The sequence below is a fragment of the Panulirus ornatus genome, chromosome 73 (genome assembly GCF_036320965.1).
Source record: "Panulirus ornatus isolate Po-2019 chromosome 73, ASM3632096v1, whole genome shotgun sequence".
Lineage (NCBI taxonomy): Eukaryota > Metazoa > Arthropoda > Malacostraca > Decapoda > Palinuridae > Panulirus > Panulirus ornatus.
The window spans coordinates 1,883,449-1,904,700 of record NC_092296.1 but is presented as its reverse complement, the minus strand read 5'-3'; the positions used below and the strand labels follow the sequence as shown (position 1 = coordinate 1,904,700).

The 21,252-nt window shown below is 39.7% G+C and overlaps 1 protein-coding gene across 8 annotated transcripts in view; it reads right to left on the bottom strand.

Annotated features, from left to right (window-relative positions):
- LOC139748193 (delta(14)-sterol reductase TM7SF2-like) overlaps window positions 1-21,252 on the bottom strand; it is a 60,443-nt gene that overhangs the window by 6,601 nt on the left and 32,590 nt on the right. For all 8 annotated transcript variants that reach the window (XM_071661007.1, XM_071661012.1, XM_071661005.1 and 5 more), the window contains exons 5-10: window positions 20,684-20,905; window positions 14,920-15,091; window positions 11,925-12,220; window positions 11,601-11,690; window positions 9,555-9,706; window positions 2,959-3,086 (exon numbers count right to left, since the gene is read on the bottom strand). In XM_071661007.1, coding sequence (XP_071517108.1) covers window positions 2,959-3,086; window positions 9,555-9,706; window positions 11,601-11,690; window positions 11,925-12,220; window positions 14,920-15,091; window positions 20,684-20,905 — 1,060 coding nt within the window. The remainder of the gene's footprint in view (window positions 1-2,958; window positions 3,087-9,554; window positions 9,707-11,600; window positions 11,691-11,924; window positions 12,221-14,919; window positions 15,092-20,683; window positions 20,906-21,252) is intronic.

Genomic DNA, 21,252 nt, shown 5'->3' with positions numbered 1-21,252 from the left:
GGAGGGGGTTAATCCTCACAAGCCAAATGCTATTAAACATGTGAAAAGTTGTGTATTGGGTATGGAAATAGTGTTGCAAAATACACTTGTGTACATGCACAATTTACTTGTTTTTCATTATTATTCTTCAGAAATAGTGAACATATATGTTTGTAAATGTTAAACAGTTATATTTGTGATATCAAAACCATTGCTATGAAGCAAGGGTAAGCGTAAACCTTTGTTTACTTACAGGAAAAATTATTAGATGTCAAGTGAGTTGATGGTATTTACTTGTTTTTCATTTTTATTCTTCAGAAATAGTGAACATATATGTTTGTAAATGTTAAACAGTTATATTTGTGATATCAAAACCATTGCTATGAAGCAAGGATAAGCGTAAACCTTTGTTTACTTACGGGAAAAATTATCAGCAGATGTCAAGTGAGTTGATGGTTATGCTCAGTATGAGGCCCTGGAGCTGGAAGCATTGTCTCGTCCGAAAACATTTCGATGGCATTACTTAGCAGATAATGGTCATAATCATATTCTATTCTTCATAGAACTATACCTTTTCCATAATTTTCACATTAAGACATTTCTGTTTTATACGTGAATATCAGATGTCACAAATTACGTAGTTTCTTCATCTTTTATCCATTCTCTTCCCAGCCCAGATTTCCAACAACAGACAAATATATAGAGTATAGAGAATGAATGTAAGTGAACGAGGCCTTTCCTTAATCTGTTCCAGATACTACCTTGCTAATGCAAGAAACATCAAACAAGTATGAACATATATACATATATATATCTTTTTCATACTATTCGCCATTTCCCGCATTAGCGAGGTAGCGTTAAGAACAGACGACTGGGCCTTTGAGGGAATATCCTCACCTGGCCCCCTTCTCTGTTCCTTCTTTTGGAAAATTAAAAAAAAAATGAGAGAGGAGGATTTCCAGCCCCCCGCTCCCTTCCCTTTTAGTCGCCTTCTACGACACGCAGGGAATACGTGGGAAGTATTCTTTCTCCCCTATCTCCAGGGATCATATATATATATATATATATACATATATTTTTTTTTTTTTTTTTTTTTTTTATACTTTGTCGCTGTCTCCCGCGTTTGCGAGGTAGCGCAAGGAAACAGACGAAAGAAATAGCCCAACCCCCCCCCATACACATGTATATACATACGTCCACACACGCAAATATACATACCTACACAGCTTTCCATGGTTTACCCCAGACGCTTCACATGCCTTGATTCAATCCACTGACAGCATGTCAACCCCGGTATACCACATCGCTCCAATTCACTCTATTCCTTGCCCTCCTTTCACCCTCCTGCATGTTCAGGGCCCGATCACACAAAATCTTTTTCACTCCATCTTTCCACCTCCAATTTGGTCTCCCTCTTCTCCTCGTTCCCTCCACCTCCGACACATATATCCTCTTGGTCAATCTTTCCTCACTCATTCTCTCCATGTGCCCAAACCACTTCAAAACACCCTCTTCTGCTCTCTCAACCACGCTCTTTTTATTTCCACACATCTCTCTTACCCTTACGTTACTCACTCGATCAAACCACCTCACACCACACATTGTCCTCAAACACCTCATTTCCAGCACATCCATCCTCCTGCGCACAACTCTATCCATAGCCCACGCCTCGCAACCATACAACATTGTTGGAACCACTATTCCTTCAAACATACCCATTTTTGCTTTCCGAGATAATGTTCTCGACTTCCACACATTCTTCAAGGCCCCCATATATATATATATATATATATATTATATAAAAAAAAAAGAAAAATATTTATTTATTTTGCTTTGTCGCTGTCTCCCGCGTTTGCGAGGTAGAGCAAGGAAACAGACGAAAGAAATGGCCCAACCCACCCCCATACACATGTATATACATACACGTCCACACACGCAAATATACATACCTATACATCTCAATGTACACATATATATACACACACAGATACATACCTATATACCCATGCACACAATTCACACTGTATGCCTTTATTCATTCCCATCGCCACCTCGCCACACATGGAATACCATCCCCCTCCCCCCTCATGTGTGCGAGGTAGCGCTAGGAAAAGACAACAAAGACCACATTCGTTCACACTCAGTCTCTAGCTGTAATGCAATAATGCCGAAACCACAGCTCCCTTTCCACATCCAGGCCCCACACAACTTTCCATGGTTTACCCCAGACGCTTCACATGCCCTGATTCAATCCACTGACAGCACATCAACCCCGGTATACCACATCGATCCAATTCACTCTATTCCTTGCCCGTCTTTCACCCTCCTGCATGTTCAGGCCCCGATCACTCAAAATCTTTTTCACTCCATCTTTCCACCTCCAATTTGGTCTCCCACTTCTCCTCGTTCCCTCCACCTCCGACACATATATCCTCTTGGTCAATCTTTCCTCACTCATTCTCTCCATAAGACTAAACCATTTCAAAACACCCTCTTCTGCTCTCTCAACCACACTTTTTATTACCACAAATCTCTCTTACCCTATCATTACTTACTTGATCAAACCACCTCACACCACATATTGTCCTCAAACATCTCATTTCCAGCACATCTACCCTCCTCCGCACAACTCTATCTATATTTTCTTACTTCGTCCCCTTTTCCCACATCAGCAGCAAAGTAGTCAAAATGTTATTTGAAACATAACCCCTCTTGCCTCATTAGTTGATTGGTATATTTCATGTGGCAGCCAATTCCTACGAGCAGATGTAAAAGAAAAATCTGCTTTCTGAAGAAAATCTTGCAATGATATGTACAGCCCATCAGTTTCTACTAAAATGTGTAATCCTGTACAAGAAACCAAGAGGAGTAATAGTACAAAGACTTTTCCAAATCATTCATAGTTTTCCTAAGAAAAAAAAAGAAACCAAATCTGGATATCATTAAAAACAATACAAGAGAATGATATTGAACACTTACGTGCTAGAGCGGGGTTTGAGGGATTGGCCCGAAAAGCATGTTTCTGAGAGTTGGAGCCCCGAAGGATAGTGTAGCCCACCAAGTTAAGAGCAGCAATCAATGACAGGTAATACCACTCAAGCTCAGTCCTGTGGATAAAATTTCTTATAAAATAAAGCTGATTTAGATGACATTTTTACCTGTCCACATGAATGTAAGTAAGCACACCTCCAAGTATCAAGACAATGTAAACACCCAAATTTTTCATATCCTGCAGTAAATCTGTTTGGACAACAGTAATTAAAAAAAAATCCCTTGGGAATACAAGTAAAACCAATGGGCAGGGAACAATATTACTTCATACAAAGAACCACATTAAAGCACTTGATTCCATTCTGCTATGTTAAGGCTAAACTCTGTCCTGGCTGAAATGCATTTGAAACAACACTTCCTAGAGAACAAAAAATCTAACATTACAACAGCAAGGTAATGATCAGGCAAAAGATGTATATTCTCATTAACAGTAGAACAAATCAAATGAAACCAGCAGAAGTACATAGTACAAGGTTCCTTGCACTATCTCACTAACGCGGGAAACAGCGACAAAGTATGATAAAATAAAATAAAAAATATATATGTATATGGGAGAGAGAATACTTCCCATGCATTCCCTCCATGTCATAGAAGGCAACTAAAAGGGGTGGGAGCAGGGGGCTGGAAATCCTCCCCTCCAATTCTTACTTTTCCAAAAGTAGGAAGAGAAGGATTTAAGTGAGGTTTTCCCTTAATGGCTTGGTTCTCTGTTCTTGATGCTACCTCGCTAAAGCAAGAAATGGCAAATATGTATGAAAAAATATATATCTTTTTTAATATGTTCACCATTTCCCGCATTACGAAGTCAGCATTCCAGAACAGATGACTTGAGCCTCAGAAGGAAAACTCACTTGGCCCCCTTCTCTGTTCTTTTGGGAAAGTAAAACTGGATTCATTATTTGATTTAAAAAAAATCAAAATGATTTCTCTCCCATAAATTCTGGAGGAGGTCTTTTAAATACACAATTGTTTCTCTCGCTTTAGCTATGTAGTATCAGGAACAAACATCTACATACATCCACTCTCTAGCAGGTACGTATATTGTACTGAAACCAGTGCCCACCATCCACGTACTCAAACAATTCCATAATTTACTTTGCAGCTATATATACCCTAATGCAGCCTACTGACAGCTCATAGCCCCTGTATACCATATAGAACCACATCTATCTCATGCACTCTTCTTCCTCCTCTCCTGAATCCAGTCTGATACCCTATAACTTCCTTCATTCACTCTATCATTTCAACTACTTCCTAGTCCCTGCTCAGCTCTCTCAATCACATTGTAAGGGAAGTGAATGCAAGGGTCATGGACAGAGGGGGATGGTCTAGTCTGTCAAGGAGTCAGAAAAATTATTTACTATATGTTGATGACATGACACTCATGGCAGATACATGTAGAGGTTGGTCTCTGAGTTTGGGAGTGTGTGTGAGTGGAGAAAGTTGCATGTGAATGAGAATAAAAGCAAGATTAATAAATTCAACAATGAAGAAAGACTTGGACTGTGAGTTTCAATAGAGAGACCTTGAAGGAAGTGGAGTGTTTCGGATACCTGGGAGTAGATATGACAATAAATGAAACCATGAAAGGTGAAGTGTGCCATGGGATGGGTGAGGGGGTAAAAGGTCCTGGGCATATTAAGTAATGTATGAAAAGAGAGGTCACTCTCTGTGAGGGCAAAACTAGGAATGTTTGATGATAATGAGGTGGATGTGTAGGAAATGAAATGTTTGAAGACAATATGTGGTGTGAGGAGGGTTGATCAAATCAGAAATGATAGAGTATGAGAGAGGTGTGATAGTAAGAAGAATAAGTATCACTGAGATGAAGAGTTCACCAGTTATGGAGCCTTTTGCCATTGCCACCCCCCTAAGGCAGTTCCTGGAGGGAATGGGCATCAGAGATATAGATAGATAGATAGCTGAAGAGGGTGTGCTGAAATGGTTGAGACATATGGATGGAATGAGTGAGGTTTGGAAGACTAAGACAACATACTTTACATGTTGGAAGTAGAAGAAAAAAGAAAAAGAGGAAAACGAGGAGGAGGTGGAGGGATGGAGTGAATGATGATGTGTGTTCAGGGTCTGAACATGCAAGATGATGTGAGTGTTCAGGGTCTGAACATGCAAGAGGGTGTACAGGGGAAGATGTGCTGTTAATAAACTGAACCAAAGCAACCAGGGAAAACCAGGAAAAGATGTGTGTAGCCTAGTTATGGACATAGGGCTCTGGTGTCAGTACACTATACATGACTGGTGAATGTGAGTGAATAAAACCAATTCTTTGTCTGATCCTGACACAATCCTGTGAACACGAGAAACAGCGAACAGTTATGAAAGAAGAAAGATTCTTACTTTCAGCCCCAGGAGTCCCTTCCATCTTTTATGATTTTCTACATGTTTGCCATTTCCCACATCAGCAAGGTAGTGCCAGGAAAAGATGAAGAAATGGCCTCATTTGCTAAACATCCACTCTGTATTATTCACCTAAATCACAACCGCTTACTGACAACCAGGCACCAAAGTTCATTTTGTGGTTTCCCCAAGTCACTTCATAAGCCTTGGTTCAGTCTACTGACAGCACTTCATCCCTTGCATACCTCATCACACGCATTCACTCTATCCCAAGCAAGTTTTCTACCTTCCTGCACTCAAAACCTTTTCCAGTCTTCCATCTACAATTTAGTCTCCCCCTTCCCCCACTTCTGACATATATATCCTCTCTGTCAACCTCTTCCCACTCATTCTCTCCATAAATCTAAACAATTTTAGCACACTCTCTTCAGCTCTTACAACAATATTCTTATCACCACACTTAACTCCTGCCTTATCATTCCCTACTTGATCGAACCTCCCCTCTGGAGTTCAGGAGCCCTAAGAAAAGGGATCCTGGGTAACACCAGGACCCTTTCAGAGAGAGATTCTAGGGTGATTATAAAGAAATATGTAAGACAAGGGAACAAATGGGAAAATCAGTGAAGGGGGCTAATGGGGAGGTGATAATAAGTAGTGGTGTTGTGAGAAACCACACTGCTCTTCCCCAATCTGATGCTCTGTACATGCCTTCACCCTCTCAATCAATACCCTCCCATATAATTTCCTGGGAATACTCAACAAACTTATACCTCTGTAATTTGAGCACTCACTCTTATCCCCTTTGCCTTTGAACAATGGCACTATGCACGCATTCCGCCAATCCTCAGGCACCTCACCATGAGTCATACATACATTGAATAACCTTACCAACCAGTCAACAATACAGTCACCCCCTTTTTTAATAAATTCCACTGCAATACCATCCAAACCTGCTGCCTTGCCGGCTTTCATCTTCCGCAAAGCTTTCACTACCTCTTCTCTGTTTACCATATCATTTTCCCTAACCCTCTCACTTTGCACACCACCTCGACCAAAACACCCTATATCTGCCACTCTATCATCAAACACATTCAACAAACCTTCAAAATACTCACTCCATCTCCTTCTCACATCACCACTACTTGTTATCACCTCCCCATTTGCACCCTTCACTGAAGTTCCCATTTGCTCCCTTGTCTTACGCACTTTATTTACCTCCTTCCAGAACATCTTTTTATTCTCCCTAAAATTTAATGATACTCTCTCACCCCAACTCTCATTTGCCCTTTTTTTCACCTCTTGCACCTTTCTCTTGACCTCCTGTCTCTTTCTTTTATACATCTCCCACTCAATTGCATTTTTTCCCTGCAAAAATCATCCAAATGCCTCTCTCTTCTCTTTCACTAATACTATTACTTCTTCATCCCACCACTCACTACCCTTTCTAATCAACCCACCTCCCACTCTTCTCATGCCACAAGCATCTTTTGCACAATCCATCACTGATTCCCCAAATAATAGAGATGTGTGGTAATAAAAAGAGTGTGGTTGAGAGAGCAAAAGAGAGTGTTTTGAAATGGTTTGGTAACATGGAGAGAATGAGTAAGGAAAGATTGACGAAGAGGATATATGTGTCAGAGGTGGAGGGAACAAGAAGTGGGATATCAAATTGGAGGTGGAAAGATGGAGTGAAAAAGATTTTGGGTGATCAGGGCCTGAACATGCAGGAGGGTGAAAGGCGTGCAAGGAATAGAGTGAATTAGAACAATGTGGTATACCGGGGTCGACGTGCTGTCAATGGATTGAACCAAGGCATGTGAAGCGTCTGGGGTAAACCATGGAAAGTTCTGTGGGGCCTGGATGTGGAAAGGGAGCTGTGGTTTTGGTGCATTATACATGACAGCTAGAGACTGAGTGTGAACGAATGTGGCCTTTGTTGTCTTTTCCTAGCACTACCTCGTGCACATGCGGGGGGAGGGGGGTGTTATTTCACGTGTGGCAGGGTGGCGATGGGAACGAATAAAGGCAGACAGTGTGAATTATGTACAAGTGTATATATGTATGTCTGTGCATATATATATATTTCTTTTCTTTCAAACTATTCGCCATTTCCCGCATTAGCAAGGTAGCATTAAGAACAAAGAACTGGGCCTCTAAGGGAATATCCTCACCTGGCCCCCTTCTCTGTTCCTTCTTTTGGAAAATTAAAAAAAAAACAAGAGGGGAGGATTTCCAGCCCCCCGCTCCCTCCCCTTTTAGTCGCCTTCTACGACATGCAGGGAATACATGGGAAGTATTCTTTTTCCCTTATCCCCAGGGATATATCTTTCTTTCTTTCAAACTATTCGCCATTTCCCGCATTAGCAAGGTAGCGTTAAGAACAGAGGACTGGGCCTCTGAGGGAATATCCTCACCTGGTCCCCTTCTCTGTTTTCTTTTGGAAAATTGAAAAAAAAATATATACGTTGAGATGTATAGGTATGTATATTTGCATGTGTGGACGTGTATGTACATACACATGTATATGGGTGGGTTGGGCTATTCTTTCATCTGTTTCCTTGCGCTACCTCGCTAACATGGGAGACAGCAACAAAGCAAAATAATAATAAAAAATAAAAATATCTTTGATGCCAGTTCCCACCTGGATCTCCCTCAAGGGGGTGGCCACAGCAACTGAGCCTCCATAACTAATGAACTCCAGTGCTGCTTCTTAGCATTTAGTGCCTCACCCTTAACAGGCCGCCTGCAGAGGGCAACTCTAGCACAGGCTGCTACCTTAAGTTCCCACTGACTACGTCTACCAGATATTCACAACAATACTTTCAAGACTTGTGTGAAATATACTTCTTCATGTAAGCAATGCTTGGAAGATTGCTTCCTATATTACAATACTATTAAGAGAGAAGAAGCGAGGCAATATGTTGCCAAATTTATTTTATATTTGAAACTATTGCATATGTACTAGAGTGCCTTTATGCCATGGCATTTCTCCACCAAGGCTCCTATTTCTCCTAGAAGTTTTTTCTTGTCCATGTTTTACAACCAATACCACAACTTACTGGCTTAGTCAAGATTCATGGACGTAAAAGGATATAATAAACTCATGGCACAAAAAGTTGAAAGAATGGATATTACAAAATATAGATAGGTACCAAAATGACACATTTCTTAACTATAACACTAGAAATATCAATGAGTAAACTAGATCATCAATAATCTGAAAGTTAACCACAGGAAAACACGTACTTATTGACAGTATGCACTCTGAGTTACGATGTTGCAATTTTTGTCATTTTGGACTTGTGAAACTTTAGAGTAAGAGTGAATTGTATCAACTTGCAATACACACATTTTGACTCCCTATAAATTCAGAAAGCATTACATTTCTATTTCTTTTGTCTAAAAGAATAATTTCTATTCAATCCCACTTGCTGGTAGAATGCATGTGTTCACTGCTACCTTATTATTTACTGTATCCAATGAAAGTGTACGCATCTATGTATGTGTATATGTACTCATCTATGTATATGTACTTAGAAGAGTACTAGATATATGACTATCACTATTAAAGTAAAATTATTGGTGTTCAAGATGTTTGATGCTCGTTTGATATTCTTGGATGAAACTAAGTCTATGGGTCTCATTCTGTTACCTTTATGTTTTTTAAGTTTTTTTTTTTCATACTATTTGCCATTTCCCGCATTAGCGAGGTAGCGGTTTTTTAAGTATCTAATAGTTTTCTTTTAAGGATATGTCACTTGCCACTTTAAGGACATAAGCAATCTTGCTGTTCATGGAGAATATATTTCTGGTATATGCAATAGGAAATTTCCTTTACTTTGGCAATTCAATCCACTGGCTAGTATTTGCTCCCTACCTAAGTCATTATAATGGGGTTTCACTGAACATCAAAGAATAATTTCCTTCACTCACTTGAAAAAGAAAACAGGTGTTTTTGAAAAAATATCCAAAATTCCTTCATTTCATGATCATCATCAGAGACCACATCTACTGAAGTTAGGATGACTACCTAGCACTGATCCTACAACTTATGAAGTCATCAATGACAAAGTTCTGTTACAGGACTGACCAAAACAAGAGATTATTTACAAGAGTATCTAAGTTGCACACAAGAAGTTGAAAATGAAATCAACATATGCAATGCCTACCTGTGGTTTAGTACCAGTCTAGTGAAGACTGTAAGGATGAATGGACCTAAAAGGCTTCCGTGAAGGTAGAGGAGACCAAATCCATGGCGCATGTAGTCATATGTGGTGAAGTAGGCTTCTTCAAACCAAACAAAATCTCCTGCATAGAAGATCTGAAAAGGAAAGTGTGGATAATATAAAATCATATAGAAAGAATAGCATCTCTATTCAGCAAAAGCACTAAATGCTATTCCTGCAAGTCAAAGAAACAGTAAAATACTTGTTTTGGATTAAGCCCAGCAGTATGTCATGCACTAAATGCTATTCTGGCAAGTCACAGAAACAGAAAAAATAATCATTCTGGATTAAGCCCAGCAGCATGCTACCAGACCATCCTATTTCAAGATAGCTTCATGGACACGCATTGTTTGTTTCTTACTGATATAATAATTTTTCATTCATAAGTAGAGTTAGCGAGGTAGCATTAAGAATAGAGGACAGAGCCTTAAGATGGAAAATCCTCACTTGGCCCCTTTCTCTCTTCCTTCTTTTGGAAAATTAAAAACAAGAGGGGAGGATTTCCAAACACCCTGCTCCTCCCCTTTTGGGGGCACCATCTCCAAAACATTATTTATCATACATTGACTTAAATTCCATAAACTGTCTACATTAACAATGTCTTCAGTTTTTTCACTCCATCTTCAGTCATTCTACTCCCATCAAATACCACTCCCATACTTTCTCAAGTCTTTTTTTTTAACAAGTTTCTTGCGTCATTTTTTGTCCTGTGGTTCTTCTATTCCTACATCACTCAAAGATCTGTTCACTGTCCAAGTCATAATTCTGCTTTAAAAATTCAGTATGTGATCAGGTCACCCCTCACTCGTCTCTGCTCCAAACTGGCGATAACGACTCATTATGAGAGGGCTCTTCTGACATGCATCCTTTGTTCAATCCACTCAATCTTTTATCCATCAAAGGAGTTTCCCCTTATTCCTGCCTGGTTGTCGAAAGCTTTCAGGCAGTCTAGGAATAAAAAATTCACCCAGTATGCATGTTGCTCTGAGTATGTATGAGAATATCTATTAGAGTCTCATAATGCCATTTCATGCCCCACAAATACCTTACAGTTCTGCTGAAGCACAAAGAAATTTCACTCCTCAGTCTCAAACTTCTCTGCAGCCACACTGCTTATCACCAGCAACACTAGACCCATTCTTCCCTTCCAACCACCTAGGGAACCCTAACCCACTATCTATCATGATACCTGCACTTGGATACCAACAGCTCCTTCCCTCCTCAAACATTAGTGATAAGTACACTACAGGATACTGTATTTCATATTCTAAATATTTTGTATGATCTTTAATGCAATATCTAGCTACAGCAAAAGGTAACATATGCATATCATAAATCAAATCAACAGATACTTTGTTTCCAGTTTATTATAATATAGAAAAATCTAACCGCTTAAATTCACCAGAAAAGTCACTTGATCAGATGGGGTCATGTCCTAACTGATTTAAAGAGTCATAATGCATTTTTAATGTCTCCACTTACCACCATCCCTACACACTGAATGCTACAACAGCATTCCATCCTTAGCCATTCCATGAGCATCCTCACCTAACCTAAAACATTTCTACCCTTAGTTACAATCTATATATGAGTCTTCACGCACTCCTATGATTTCTGGGCAAAAAATGGTTTACTGAATAATAACTGATATACACCACCATACATCATGTTGCTTTTCCATGTATTAAGAGCAAAATATCAGCCACCTGCACGACAAGAAATGTTCAAGTCCCCACAAGAAACCTTGAAACACTTGCTAGAGAACCATGCTTAACAGTCCACGTATGTAGGCAAGGAGGATGCCACCTGCCAGCATTACAAAGCCATGTAACCAGAATAACTGCTGCTGAAAGCATAATATTCTCAAGGGACAATGGGGAGTCTGAGAATAAGTTTATGACTTAACTTCAAACTGGTTGTAATGCAGGTGTGGCTAAAGAAAAGATAATAAGAGTAGTACAATATCTTCAATTACAAAAATAAACTTACCTGTAATGAACAAGCCAACAATAGTGTAGGACTGTAATGGTCTGGGTTTGGTTGTAAGTGCTTCACTATCACTATCACATTTATCAAAATCTGAAGAGAAAATATAAAATTCACAATGTAAAACCATGACATTTATACAACTACACTTGCAGTCATCATGACCTGCTGATTCAACCCAAGCAAAGCATAACTGATATGAAGCAACTGTTGTCACAAATGTCTTCATAACTGTTACAAAAGATATCTTTAAGGAAACCACACCATATTAAATATATCATATGTAGTAAATCTGAGAATGAAAAATTAATGAAGTGACATACTTACCAATGAGAGAAAAGCATTCCTAAAAAGAAAGAACTTCAAGTCCACTGATCCAATGACTGGAGTGATCTCTCGACCAGTGAAGAAATCTGGTAAAAATATCCCTGAATTTCCAAATGGGTTTTTTGCATCATCTGGAATATATCCAGCCCGGATATACATGGCTATTGCTAGAATTAGTGCCAGCACTATACTTGTGGTTTGGAGTTGACGGTATTTGGAGTACACTACTAACACATCATAGCCTAAGTACAACATGATGGGCACCACTGCCAGAGACAAAAGCAGAGCGATGAACCCTAAAAGAAACATAATTGCTATAATTCACTTCTTATTGCTAAACTGCACTTATTAATCTACATACTGCAAATAATCTTAAGAAAAAAGCCCAAATTAACAGGATTTTACTGGTCACAGTTCACATGCACTATCATTGGCGATCTATAAATAGAAACAAGCAAAACTCTAGGTTAACAACTAATATTAAAAGCTTGTATGACTGCATCAAAACTAGGGCAGGTTTTCAGCATATTTTTAAAGAGATACACTACCATAAAGGTGATTAAAACCACAATGGGTGCTGAGACACAATCTGTAAAGTCATCACGACTAGTATAATATGGCATCAAAGCTGCTATGGATAATGGTAATTTAAAGAAAACAATGCCCTAGCAGTATCCTTTCCATACTATCTATCAAGATCACTGATGCCTGTTCCCTCCTGGAACTCCCTCAAAGGGGTGGCCACAGCAATAGTCTCTCCATAACTAGCAAACTCCAGTAACACTTCTTAGCCTTTAATGCATCACCCATAACAGGCCACTGGCAAGAGGGCAATTCTAAAGCAGTGTTTGCAGAGGCTCCTCCCAAATGTTCCTACCTACTGCTTCTCCCTAATGCACCTGCCATAAAGTTCCTGCTCACTACTTCTATCTATTGCTCCTACCAGTTTGCCAAATGGCAGCGCTTGTACTCCTGCAGGAAAATCTATAGTTACGCAGAATGAGCTGTGTGAGTTAAATGTTGTCAAGTGTTATGTGAGAGGAGAGATTGTATGTTTGTGGACACAATAATGGTAGTCCACAAGTGGGTGAGGCAGAAAGGAGACAGCTACCTGGGTCAGAGGAGTGCAACTTGAAAACCAATTAAGAGCAGGCTCACTACACAGCCGTCATTAAGCATCCTGATACCTAGGTGGTAGTACTGGTAATATACCACCCTAGTCATTGGCTGCCTACCATCTACTACCTTACCATGCATCTTGATCATTTAATCATTGACAATCAGAAACAATTATCATGTGATTCTTTTAAGACTACATAAACTATCACACAGCTAAACTTTGGTATACAGTAGAATCCTTTCTAAAGTACAAAAGATCACTTATTTGCAAAAACAAACTCCTTTAGCACAAGGAAAACATCGAAAATTGTATACCATTAATATGAAAATCTACTCCATATCAATAAAAATCTCATCAAACATATTGAAAAAATTATAACTCTAAGAAATAATCATGTTTCCAGCAACTGTAACCCACTTACAAATCTATGGAAAGCAAGCCCATCAAATTTATCAAAAGGTTATAAAATGTCAGTTGTTTCATTTCATCTCATTTTCACATAGCAAATACTACTTCGTATATGTCATACAACTAGAGTTCAGTCTTGGAGTCTTTTCATATGGCTAACCCACAGAGGGAATTCCCAAAAGGAACAGGTGTTAGTGATATAAACAGAGATAAAGTCTCAAAAAGATGCACAGGTTTATGATGGTGAGTGCAGCTGGGTATAAATGGGCATTACTTGATGATGGGCCAAATGACAGTCATACAAAGGAGAGATTGTTGGATGTGAATTTGCTGGAGTAGTCTGCATTGGTTTTAGGTTTAAGAGGAAATTATATCTATTGGGAAAAAGAAGTGAAAAAGTGAGTTTGGGAAACAGATCTGCAGGTAGGTTTAACCAATGGGAACTGAAGGAAGAATACCACAGGATGAGATCAAATGAAACAGCAAAGTGGGCAAGGAGTGAAAGGACAGCAGCACTTGTATCTGCCTGCAGTGTGCAGTATGCAGAAAGGGGGATGTGAGCAAAATAGAAATAGTGGCAAGTGATGAAATGAAGTTAAATTTCTAGAAAAGAAAAGGTGGTATATGGCTGATTTCTTCAGAGAGGAAATGCAAGTGACTGAGAGGTGTACAAGAGAGTCACAGAAGCAGATAATGATACAGGAGCTGTAAAAGAATACAAATGAGAGATTATTGACAAACTTAGGGAATAATAAGAACATGTTTTGGAAGGTGAATTGTGATCAGAAAATTACAGAATAAAAGGAATGATTGAAGGGTGGGAGGTTGCAATGAGTATGTGAGGATACACTCCCAACAGTGTTGTTTGAAAGAAAGTCTCAACCCCAGAATGCACAAGACAGAAGAGACTGGAAGTGTCAGATATGAAATGGAGAAGTGTAATATGTGGCTGATCATGTAAGAAATGACATTGTAAGAACAAGATCTAATAACAATCGCAGCCTGTCTGAGATACAAATTGAGATAAAGCTCAGACAGATGGAATGGATGAGCAAAGGAAGACCATCTAAGAGAACCTAAATGTCACATGTGAAGAGGGAGACTGAGAAGGAAATAGAGAATGGAATCAAAGAGACTTTGTGGCAGTATGGACTGAATATTCAGCTGGGTGAGAGCCATGCAAGGGACAAAATGAGGCAGGATCAATGTAATTTAAAGGAAGCCACATGTCGTCAATGGGTTGAACCAGGAAATATAAAACTGTCAAGGGAAATCGCAGAACAGTCTGTGGGGTTTGGCTGTGGATGCTGGGTTCTCTTTTGGTGCATTACATATGACTGCTTGGAATAACATATGCACAAATGAAGCAGTTCATCTGTTGCTCATGCTGTTGCTCATGCTGCTTAAGTGAGAAACTGCATGTAAGTATGACAAAACAAACTGAGAGAAAACACAAAAATCACTTACCATTATCATGAACAGTTACTCCACTACGAGTTTTGACCACTCTTCCTATGGGTATAAAGTACAGCAGAAGCTGAGCCACAAGGAACCCAGCAACAATCGAAATGGCCAATGGGTCATAGTAGTACTGCAGTTTGCGAGGGATAGCTGGGATGTCCATTACCGTGCATTTACTCTGTTTTGACAAGTAAAAGATTTCATGAATAATTCTGGTGAATGAAAAGCATTATTGAAAAAAATTAAAGAAACAAAAAGAAAGAAGAAAAGGAGGAAAAGTAGGTAGATGAGACAAAAATATCAAATATAGAAAATAATAATAATAATAATAATAATAATAATAATAATAATAATAATAACAATAATAATAATAATAATAACGCGGGAAATGGCGAATAGTTTAAAAGAGGGAAAGAATATATATATATATATATATATATATATATATATATATATATATATATATATATATATATATATATATATATATATATATATATATGTATATATATGTATATATATATATATATTCCCTGGGGATAGGGGAGAAAGAATACTTCCCACGTATTCCCTGCGTGTCGTAGAAGGCGACTAAAAGGGAAGGGAGCGGGGGGCTGGAAATCCTCCCCTCTCTTTTTTTTTTTTTTTTTTTTTTCCCAAAAGAAGGAACAGAGAAGAGGTCCAGGTGAGGATATTCCCTCAAAGGCCCAGTCCTCTGTTCTTAACGCTACCTCGCTATCACGGGAAATGGCGAATAGTATGAAAAAAAAAAAAAAAAATAATAATAATAATAATAATAATAATAATAATAATAATAATAATAATCAAAGTTAAGTTAATCAAAGAAAGTTAAGAGTAAATGTGAATAAGAGCAAGGTTATTAGGTACAGTAGGGTTGAGGGTCAAGTCAATTGGGAGGTGAGTTTGAATGGAGAAAAACTGGAGGAAGTGAAGTGTTTTAGATATCTGGGAGTGGATCTGGCAGCGGATGGAACCATGGAAGCAGAAGTGGATCATAGGGTGGGGGAGGGGGCGAAAATCCTGGGGGCCTTGAAGAATGTGTGGAAGTCGAGAACATTATCTCGGAAAGCAAAAATGGGTATGTTTGAAGGAATAGTGGTTCCAACAATGTTGTATGGTTGCGAGGCGTGGGCTATGGATAGAGTTGTGCGCAGGAGGATGGATGTGCTGGAAATGAGATGTTTGAGGACAATGTGTGGTGTGAGGTGGTTTGATCGAGTGAGTAACGTAAGGGTAAGAGAGATGTGTGGAAATAAAAAGAGCGTGGTTGAGAGAGCAGTAGAGGGTGTTTTGAAGTGGTTTGGGCACATGGAGAGGATGAGTGAGGAAAGATTGACCAAGAGGATATATGTGTCGGAGGTGGAGGGAACAAGGAGAAGAGGGAGACCAAATTGGAGGTGGAAAGATGGAGTGAAAAAGATTTTGTGTGATCGGGGCCTGAACATGCAGGAGGGTGAAAGGAGGGCAAGGAATAGAGTGAATTGGAGCGATGTGGTATACCGGGGTTGACGTGCTGTCAGTGGATTGAATCAAGGCATGTGAAGCGTCTGGGGTAAACCATGGAAAGCTGTGTAGGTATGTATATTTGCGTGTGTGGACGTATGCATATACATGTGTATGGGGGTGGGTTGGGCCATTTCTTTCGTCTGTTTCCTTGCGCTACCTTGCAAACGCGGGAGACAGCGACAAAGCAAAAAAAAAAAAAAAAAAAAAAAAGTTTGTTGAGTATTCCTGGGAAATTATATGGGAGGGTATTGATTGAGAGGGTGAAGGCATGTACAGAGCATCAGATTAGGGAAGAGCAGTGTGGTTTCAGAAGTGGTAAAGGATGTGTGGATCAGGTGTTTGCTTTGAAGAATGTATGTGAGAAATACTTAGAAAAGCAAATGGATTTGTATGTAGCATTTATGGATCTGGAGAAGGCATATGATAGAGTTGATAGAGATGCTCTGAGGAAGGTACTAAGAATATATGGTGTGGGAGGCAAGTTGTTAGAAGAAGTGAAAAGTTTTTATCGAGGATGTAAGGCATGTGTACGTGTAGGAAGAGAGGAAAGTGATTGGTTCTCAGTGAATGTAGGTTTGCGGCAGGGGTGTGTGATGTCTCCATAGTTGTTTAATTTGTTTATGGATGGGGTTGTTAGGGAGGTGAATGCAAGAGTTTTGGAAAGAGGGGCAAGTATGCAGTCTGTTGGGGATGAGAGAGCTTGGGAAGTGAGTCAGTTGGTGTTCGCTGATGATACAGCGCTGGTGGCTGATTCATGTGAGAAACGGCAGAAGCTGGTGACTGAGTTTGGTAAAGTGTGTGAAAGAAGAAAGTTAAGAGTAAATGTGAATAAGAGCAAGGTTATTAGGTACAGTAGGGTTGAGGGTCAAGTCAATTGGGAGGTAAGTTTGAATGGAGAAAAACTGGAGGAAGTAAAGTGTTTTAGATATCTGGGAGTGGATCTGGCAGTGGATGGAACCATGGAAGCGGAAGTAAATCATAGGGTGGGGGAGGGGGCGAAAATCCTGGGAGCCTTGATGAATGTGTGGAAGTCGAGAACATTATCTCGGAAAGCAAAAATGGGTATGTTTGAAGGAATAGTGGTTCCAACAATGTTGTATGGTTGCGAGGCGTGGGCTATGGATAGAGTTGTGCGCAGGAGGGTGGATGTGCTGGAAATGAGATGTTTGAGGACAATATGTGGTGTGAGGTGGTTTCATCGAGTAAGTAATCTAAGGGTAAGAGAGATGTGTGGAGATAAAAAGAGCGTGGTTGAGAGAGCAGAAGAGGGTGTTTTGAAATGGTTTGGGCACATGGAGAGAATGAGTGAGAAAAGATTGACCAAGAGGATATATGTGTCGGAGGTGGAGGGAAGGAGGAGAAGTGGGAGACCAAATTGGAGGTGGAAAGATGGAGTGAAACAGATTTTGAGTGATTGGGGCCTGAACATGCAGGAGGGTGAAAGGCGGGCAAGGAATAGAGTGAATTGGATCGATGTGGTATACTGGGGTCGACGTGCTGTCAATGGATTGAATCAGGGCATGTGAAGTGTCTGGGGTAAACCATGGAAAGTTCTGTGGGGCCTGAAGGTGGAAAGGGAGCTGTGGTTTCGGGCATTATTGCATGACAGCTGGAGACTGAGTGTGAGCGAATGGGGCCTTTGTTGTCTTTTCCTGGCGCTGCCTCATGCACATGAGGGGGGAGGGGGATGTTATTCCGTGTGTGGCGGGGTGGCGATGGGGGTGAGTAGGAGCAGACAGTGTGAATTGTGTGCATGTGTGTATATGTGTGTTTCTGTGTGTGTATATATGTGTGTACGTTGGGATGTGTGGGTGTGTATGCTTGCGTGTGTAGACGTGTGTGTGTGTGCATGTGTGTGGGGGTGGGTTGGGCCATTTCTTTCGTCTGTTTCCTTGCGCTACCTCACAGGCGCGGGAGACAGTGACAAAGCAAAATAAATACAAATAAATAATATTAATAATAATAACAATAATGTAATAATAATATCCCCGGGGATAGGGGAGAAAGAGTGCTTCCCACGTATTCCCTGCATGTTGTAGAAGGTGACTAAAAGGGGAGGGAGCGGGGAGCTGGAAATCCTCCCCTTTCATTTTTTTTAATTTTCCAAAAGAGGGAACAGAGAGGGGGGGCCAAGTGAGGATATTCCCTCAGAGGCCCAGTCCTCTGTTCTTGGCGATACCTCGCTAACGCGGGAAATGGCGAATAGCATGAAAGAAAGAATAATAATAATATTAATAATATTAATAATAATAATAATAATAATAATAATAATAATAATAATAATAATAATAATCTCTGTTCATTCTTTTGGAAAATTAAAAAAAAAATGAGGGGAGGATTTCCAGCCACCCGCTCCCTCCCCTTTTAGTCACCTTCTACGACATGCAGGGAATATGTGGGAAGTATTCTTTCTCCCCTATCCCCAGGGATAAATAATAATAATAATAATAATAATAATAATAATAATAATAATAATAATAATAATAATAACATAATAATAATATCCCTGAGGATATTCTCTCTACGGCCCAGTCCTCTGTTCTTAACGCTACCTCGCTAATGCGGGGAATGGCGAATAGTATGAAAGAAAAGAAAGAAATAATAATAATAACAATAGTCTGTGGGAGAAGAGAAGGCCTAGGAAGTGAGTCAGTCGTTGTCTGCTGATGATACTGCAGTGGTGATAGATTCGAGTGAGAAACTGTATTAGTTGGTGACTGAGTTTGGAAGATTGTGTGAAAGGAGACAGCTGAGAGTAAATGTGAATTAAAACGAGGATAGTGGACATGGCAGTGAATGGAACTATTGACAAGGAGGCGAGTCATACGGCGTGGGAGGAGAAAAAGATTCTAGGTGTGCTGAAGAATGTGTGAAAGGAGAGAACATTATTTGGGAGGTGAAAAATGGGTATGTTTGAAGACATAGAAGTCCCAGCAATATTACATGGATGCAAGGCATGGGGTATAAATCTGGATGTACCAAGGAAGGTGGCTGTGCTGGAAATGAAATGTCTGAAGGCAATATGCAGAGAGGTGGTTTGATCGAGTGAGTACTAAAAAGGGTGAGAGAGATGTGTAGTAATAAAAAGAGTATGGTTGAAAGAGCACTAGAGAGTGTGCTGAAATGGTCTGGCCGTATAGAGAGAATGAGTGACGAAAGGTTAACAAAGAGGATATATGTGTCAGAAGTAGAAAAAACATGGACAACCAAACTGGAGATGGAAGGAAGGAATAAAAAAGATTTTGGGAGATCAGGGCTTGAAAGTGCGGGAGGGTGAAAGGCATGCATAGGATAGAGTGAATTGTATCGATGTGGTACACTGGGGTCAACATGCTGTCATTGGACTGAACCAGGGAATGTGAAGCATCCGGGGTAAACCATGGAGAGGTCTGTGGGGCCTGGTTTTGGATGGGGCTGTGGTTTTGGTGCATTACACATGACAGCTAGAGAACTGTGAGTGAATGAGGCCTTTCTTCATCTATTCTTGGTACTACCTCACTAACTTCGAAAATGGCAGTCAAGTATGAAATTGTATAATGGTATTATTATTGATTTAGGCACAAACATTAGGTAGAAACATTGGGAAGAAGTAGTTCGTAGGACCATATGATAGGAGAAGTCATTAGGAACATTAGGTAGGAGCCTCTGCAAACACTGTGCGAAACTTTCTCTCTGTCAGTCGCCTGTTAAGGGTGAGGCATTAAAGGCTGGGAAGCGGCACTGTAGTTATTTAGTTATGGAGACTGTTGCCATGGCCACTCCTCTGAGCTCTCCGTGGTTACCCATGGCACATCTATGTTGGGGAAAAAATCTTTTTGTTTCATTCTACTCCACTGATTACTGTGAAATTAATCAATCAAAAAATTACACACCCTCACTTGAGACAAAAACATGAATGCACACTCACTGACAATTACAAAAGCTACTCAACTGGGAAACACATGTACACATACACATGAATGTAAAACTCCCTCCCAATAGAATAATTACAGTGACATACAAGTGCAATGCATTATGCCCTCCACATGCTTCAAGGCACTGCATAAAATACATTAAATTCATAACTCTCATCTATGAATGTGATAATCTATGAAAATAAAAGTTTACATTACCATTAGTGAATACAAGTTTTACTTGAAGCTACAGCCAAATAAGAGGAGATATTCTCTAATTTTCATAATAAGATGTACAATGAAATCTTTATCAGACAGACAAACTGGTAAGGATAAATCAATGTACATACCTTTGTACACATCTCAGTAAGATAAAAAGGCAGAAGAATCAAGATGACAATCAAGGCTATCGTCTTGAGAGTAGCAAGGGATGGTATGAGGGCTAAGACACCAGACTTAATACATGATCCTATGCTGCAAGTTAACCCACAGAGGCGGCTACTTGGGCTTGCGGGTGCCACTTCACTTGTGGTGACAGTCTCAACATTGTTCATTTGGCCATCTGCTTCAATCTGTTTGTATAAAAATATAAAAAGCAAATCACTACCATCAAACACAGGTCTACTTTCATACAATGAACAACATTTGCATTTCAGCCACAATCTAATAATTTGGGAAAGCAGCTACACAATACAATCATTTTTTTTTTTTTTGCATTGGTGGCTCCAGTCTGGACAAAAGCCCACACCAAGGTTGGGCTTGACTTGAAATATACAGAGGCTTATGAGAGGTAAACAGAAGAAACAGGGGACGCTACTTATGAATTTTGAAGTGTGAAAAACCTGTTGCACTTTCTGTATATTGTTGTGCATATTTTTCCATTTAGTTTAGTTATCACTAACCATGTTCTACGAATCTT